At 44.6% G+C, this 6,202-nt stretch overlaps 1 protein-coding gene across 1 annotated transcript in view; it reads right to left on the reverse strand.

Annotated features, from left to right (window-relative positions):
• Positions 1-556: 556 nt before the first annotated feature.
• KIF3B (kinesin family member 3B) overlaps positions 557-6,202 on the reverse strand; it is a 56,572-nt gene continuing 50,926 nt past the window's right edge. Inside the window, exons 8-9 of the mRNA XM_011979777.1 lie at positions 5,220-5,398; positions 557-4,337 (exon numbers count right to left, since the gene is read on the reverse strand). Of these exons, the coding sequence (XP_011835167.1) occupies positions 4,241-4,337; positions 5,220-5,398 (276 nt within the window). The 3' untranslated portion in view covers positions 557-4,240. The remainder of the gene's footprint in view (positions 4,338-5,219; positions 5,399-6,202) is intronic.

Below are 6,202 nucleotides of genomic sequence, written 5' to 3' on the forward strand. Positions count from 1 at the left end.
TCCTTGTTGCCCAGGTCAGTCTCAGGAACCTCTATGGAAAAACATGAAAAGCACCTGTCACTCTGTCCTTCTTCATTTTATATATCTTTTCCTTGTTGCTGTATTATTTATTTATTTATTTTTAGTTATTTATTTTCCGATGGAGTCTTACTCTGTTGCCCAGCCTGAAGTGCAGTGGTGCAATCTTGGCCCACTGCAATCTCCGCCTCAAGCAATTCTCCTGCCTCAGTCTCCCGAGTAGCTGGGGTGACAGGTGCACACCACCATGTCCCACTCATTTTTTGTATTTTTAGTACAGACAGGGTTTCACCATGTTGGCCAGGCTGGTCTCCAACTCCTGACGTCAAGTGATCCACCAGGCTCAGACTCCCAAAGTGCTGGGATTACAGGCGTGAGCCACCACACCCTGCCCCTTGTTGCTATATTAAATAATGCCAGCATCCCCACTCAATCTTCATTTTCCCACTCCCACTCAATTAAAATGTCTATTGAAAATGGCAGGATGTCAGCCACGGGCATGTCATTTTCAAAAGCCTTAGTCATTTATGAGGACACCTTTTTGTAGGTACAATAAATCTGATTGATTTTTATTACACATCTTAGTTTAGAATCACTTTTACATTCCTAGACAAAGAGATGATACAAATAAATATCAATTGTAAAACTTAGAGCCCCAAGTATTGATTGGCATATTCTTTGTCTAAAGGTAGCCAAAGAGAAGGTCGAGATCAGTAATAACTTCAAGGAGCCATAAAGCCCACTGCTTCCTGCCGGCCCCAGGATCACTCCTTCATAAATAACCCCAGAAGCATTTCATTCAGGCAACAAGGGCAGGCAGAAAGGTGACAGATTTCTGAACAGCACAAAACAAAGCCTTGCGTGATAGACAATCGCCAGGCCCACTATTCTTAGTCAGTTCCCTCAGAGCATTTTTAGTATGGCTTTTAGAGTATATTAACAGCCCCATTTTCGTCCACTGATGGGGTTCAGATGGTCTGAGGTATTGTCTCCAGTACGCCTCAACCTCAAGTGGGAAATGTGAGGCAAAACTGATATCCACGTTAACAGGGAATCGACACTTCTCAGAAACTTGGCAACGATTCTACATTCAGTGAGGGAGGACTTGTCAGAGTCAGACAGGAAAAGCAGAGAGCGGCCCACGCCCGAGCTGCAGCACTCTGGCGCCCTTGGTCATGGAGGTGTGGGTGGAGCAATTCAAGCAGCATGCAGGCATTAGACGGGAAATAATCCAGCGTTAGGTCAGTCTTAAGAAAGTGCTTCATGCCTATGATTTGTGGCCTTGGGTTCTGAATCCAGGGGTCTGAGAGACATGTGACTTTAAAATATGAAGCCAGATACATTCTCCAGATCATAATAAAAGGGGGTCTATTGGGGGTTGCACACACAGTCTCAAACTCCTTCTCCTGATGGCCATCTTAGATCCTGTTAGACTTGCTTTCTGGCTTTGCTAGCTGCTTCTGGCATAAAGGCCCTTAGATGGCTCAGAACATTCTAGGTACGACTAGAGACATGAAAACCTGGTCCCTCAGTGGGCTTGGTAGGTCCTCTACATATTTGGCTCAATGCAGAACCCAAAGCAGCAGCTTTCTGGTGGCAGCACGACATTCTACAATCTGCTCTATTCAAATATTTATCGGATCCATTTTTAGAGAAGAAAAGCACCAGAGACTGCTTGGAAAGGGACAGCTTCATTTCCAACTAAGTCTTCTTTTCTTTTGTTTCCACAGACCACCACATAAACACAGCTGGGTACAAGACAGGCCTGTCAACTTGTCTGTCTTCTCTTAGAAAAGTTCTATGTGTCGCTTAACCACCCTTGGTCAGAAGAGTCACCTCGAGATACCAGTATTAACGCATAGGGTTATCTGCAGTTTTCTTTCTCTTTCTTTCTTTTTTTTTTTTTGAGGCAGAGTCTCACTGTTGCCCAGGTTGGAGTGCAGTGGTGTGATCTCGACTCACTGCAACCTCCACCTCCCAGGTTCAAGTGATTCTCTTGCCTCAGCCTCCCGAGTAGCTAGGACTAGAGGCATGCACCACCACACCTGGCAAATTTTTGTATTTTTAGTAGAGATGGGGTTTCACCCCATTGGCCAGGCTGGTCTTAAAGTCCTAACTGCAGGTGATCCACCCACCTCGGCCTCCCAAAGTGCTAGGATTACAGGCGTGAGCCACCACACCCGGCCAGTTATCTGCAGTTTTCAATTCTCAGATTTGCTACATGAATATTTTTAGCCTACAGAATTCAGATTAGCTTTGAGGAAATGTGGTGTGAGAGACACGTGTAACCAGCAGACAACCTGCATAGACTACCCACCTTAGCGTTTTGTTCTTATTCAAACAGGCAAATTCTTAGTAAATAAGAAAGAAGCAAGGTTTGATCTCAAGAAAAGATGAGGGAAGGCTGAAAAGGGCCCTGGGTTCAGAAAGAAGGGTTACTAAAAAGGAGATAAGCCGCTGGACAACAGATCTCCATCTTGCAGAATGCTAAGACATTGCACTTAGTACCTCCTATTTCCCATGGGTTCTGATCCAGAAATGTGCCCTGGGAACTGAGCAGCTGAGTTAAAATATAACTCAAGGCCCACCTGAGTCGCCACCTTCCTGAAGCACCGTGCCAGCAAGGTGCACCAGTGTGGCAGACCTGGAGACTCATACTGTCCCCTCAGGCTTGGCTCGTGGACTCAGACACCCACATGGGAGTGCTTCCAGCCTGGATTAGTCATTCAATGGACCTTTAATACAGACAGACAAAAGGCAACAACTGCACATTAGTGTATTTCTAAAATTGGGCAAGTTCTTGGTCTCTGTCTCTCTTACAGACACACATGGACACATTCACAGACCACAGGCACCATCGTGCTCTCACACCCACACACACTTACGAGCTTCTCTTGGGGAAAAATGAGTAATATTCACCTAATGACCAACATAAAATGAAGCTCTGAATCTCAATAATACAAGGAATTAAAACTTACAAACCAAACTAGTAATATGTAAACGGGAATTCTGAACTCTCCTTTGAGCCTATTCAATCACGCAGCTACTCTTCACCAACATCTTAGGCTCTGCCTGGAGGGAGCCACAGTTCTAGGATTCGGTGAATTCTCTGCTGAAGGCAGGCAGGATTCCTTTGCTTCCATCTGTTATGTCTTCCCTACCCACTGCACTGAGTCTCATGTCTCCATCTCTGCATCTGCCTAGCTACTCTTCTGCTCTCTATACCAATATGGAACAAAACGGGGAATTCAAAAGTGCCACTATACAGCTCCTTCCCTCAACTCCAGCCCATCAGAGAAGGCAGAGCAAGCCTCCTTTCTCACACTAAACAGGCCCACTGCACAGCATGCTCTGGACACAGAGGACGGGCCCACACAAGGATGCTCAGAGTACGCGTGCATGGGAAAAAATGGTGGCAAATGAAGAGTAAAGTGATATGGTGTATGGACATGGCACCAGCTTACAGACTTAGGTCTTTGACAGGATGGTCACGGTTTTGAGGTTTTAAAGAAGCTATTTCCCTAAATACTCCGAGGAGGCAAAGGGAATGTTATTTCTATTGCTCCCAACATTGAATCCTTCAGAAGCAGAAACTGGAAGAGATTTCCTCACTGGGCAGGCCCCAAAGGCAGATCCACTTCTTACTGAGGTGCATGGAGGCAAGACGGCTGATGGTGCCCACCTGGGGCCTGGATTCAAATGCGATTTCTCATTTCTCCCTACAAGAACAGGCACCTAGTCAAGTTCTAGGCTTTTCACTTTTCAATCTCACTGTCATTTTATCCCGAGGCTCCGAAGATGTGGTCCTGCTAAGGGGACTCCTGATTCTGCCCTATTGTTCAACAAGAAGGGAGCCCCATGTAAAGAACAGGCCGGAAAAGGAGAGAGGAGAGAAACGGAGGGCAAGGGAAGGGGGAGAAGAAGGCAAGGTGGAAGGAAGCAAGGTCACTGGTCATTCTCTTGCTTTCCACTTGGACTATCGCACTTTACCTTACCCATGCATTTCTGAGATGCTAATTAAAAGATGTTTCCCAGAGGGGCTGAGTGCCAGATTAGGAACAGCACGTTTGACCAGATTAAGCTGGTTGATCTGCAAAGAGGCCATCGCTTCTCCTCAGGGGAACGGTTCTGAGTTTGGGCCGAGTCCTCTCTGCAGCTTTTTGCTAGTCTCTTCTCTCAGAAGGCAAATGCTGTTTCCGCCCTGGGAGAGGAGGAGCTGGCTTTACTTTGGAACCAGCCCCCGAGACTGTGGATAAAGCTGAGATGCAGGGGTTCCTGAGGAAGAGGAGGAGGATCCTGACTTCCTTCCACTTTTAGGCCTGCAAAAGTCAAACACATGTTTATATTACATGTCCCAATCTCTGTCCCTGACACATCAGATGTCATTAACATTTCATTTCAGGCCATTCTTCAATGGCCTAAAAATGAGACGTTCAACTGTAAAACCACTAGACTGGCACAGCCTGAACCTTGGGGCATGGCCAAAATGGCCTCAGAACAGAGGTGTGGAATATGAGAGAAGAGATTCTGATGCTTAGCAGTTGTTCTTCCTTTAAAACCAAAGCTTGATTGGTAACAAAAATTAAGTTTGCAGGTAGAACTTCTTCCATTTTGGTTCTGCACCCAATTGTTTTCCTAAAACTTCTAATCCAGAATGTAATAAGACAGAATTACTACTTTTGCACCAAATGGGTGAGATAAACTTAGCATGGAGGCCCAGAGCCTGGGTTATGGATCTGGATTACCTATTTCTGAATTATCGCTTTCGCCCTTACTTGCTGGGTTTCCTTGGAGATGGCTACTTTCTCAAATTCTCTACGTTTCAGTTTTCCTGTCTATAAAATGGGACTGATTATAAAATTTACTTTATAAGTTTTTAGAGGAAATCATTAAGAGAATGTTTGTAAAGCACTTAGAACTACCGGACACCTCGTGAGAACTGAAAAACTCACTGCTCTTTCACCAGAACACATTCACCTTATAGTAAGGGACTGGGGACATTAGGTATTCTGGTATTCAGTATACCTGGCATAGTGTCTCAACTATAAATATTTGTAGAATAAATAAGTAAACATAGGAGTAATATGGCAACATTTTCTAGTGTGTTCTGCAAAGTATTCCATGATAAACAAGCATTCTTGCTTTGGTTTGTCCTTATTCAAACATGTTCTGTTTAAACACACATCAACAAAGCCACTCACCTGGCCTTGGATTTCTTATTTGCAGTGCTTTCAAAGGATGATGCATCCACCTGTATCTCATCTTCATCCTGCAGAGCCGCATCCAATGCAGCCTGAACCTTGGGGGCAATGGCTGGACCCTCATAGTCTCTGGTGGTCCGGCTAGGCATGTCCAGCTCTAACAGCACAATGTTTTCTGCCTGCAGAAGCAGAGCCATCACCAGCTAGGTTAGCCTCCAACTGGACACAGGCAGTACAAGCAATCGAGGGCCCCTCCAAGAACAGACGTGCAAACTGCCTGTTATTCAGGGCCTACCAAGAAAGTGCCTGCCTAAAAGAAGTGATGCAGTTTTACAACGCTAACCCCACCTAATTTATTGCTTTTGCTTTCTTTCTTTTAAAGAACTCAAAGCCGGGAAGAATGGCACCCAAAGAGCTAACTAATCGTAATCTTCTGTTTGGCTCTGGCTGCCAAGAGAGATTCAGAAACATTTAAAATATTTCAAGTGAAAATCTTTCACTATAAAAATAATACAAGTTCCCTATTGATAGTTATAAATTGATAGTTACAAAATACAGATGAGCAAAAAGAAAAAAAATATTGAGTGTGCTTCCACCAACCAGAGAAAAACAGTTTACATTTCGATATATTTTACACCAAATTTTATATTCACATATATACTTCTGTTACAAATTACTCTATAACTTAATACATTGTGTATCATAGTTCAGCCACTTGCCACACTCCCTGACCTTTAAGCAACAGGACTGACTGCATAGAGGAGATGGGGAAGCTTAATTAGAGAAAGCAGTCAAGTGCTGAGTACAATGCCCAGCACACAGCAAGTGCTCAGCTGGACATCGTCATCTCAGTGCTTCGGGAGGCCAAGGCAGGAGGATCACTTGAGCCCAGGAGTTTGAGGATACAGTGAACTATGATTGTGCTACAGTACTCCAGCTTGGGTGACACAGTAAGATCCTGCCTCCAAAAAAAAAAAAAAAAA

The sequence above is a fragment of the Mandrillus leucophaeus genome, unplaced genomic scaffold, assembly GCF_000951045.1.
Source record: "Mandrillus leucophaeus isolate KB7577 unplaced genomic scaffold, Mleu.le_1.0 Scaffold206, whole genome shotgun sequence".
In the NCBI taxonomy this organism is placed as follows: Eukaryota; Metazoa; Chordata; class Mammalia; order Primates; family Cercopithecidae; genus Mandrillus; species Mandrillus leucophaeus.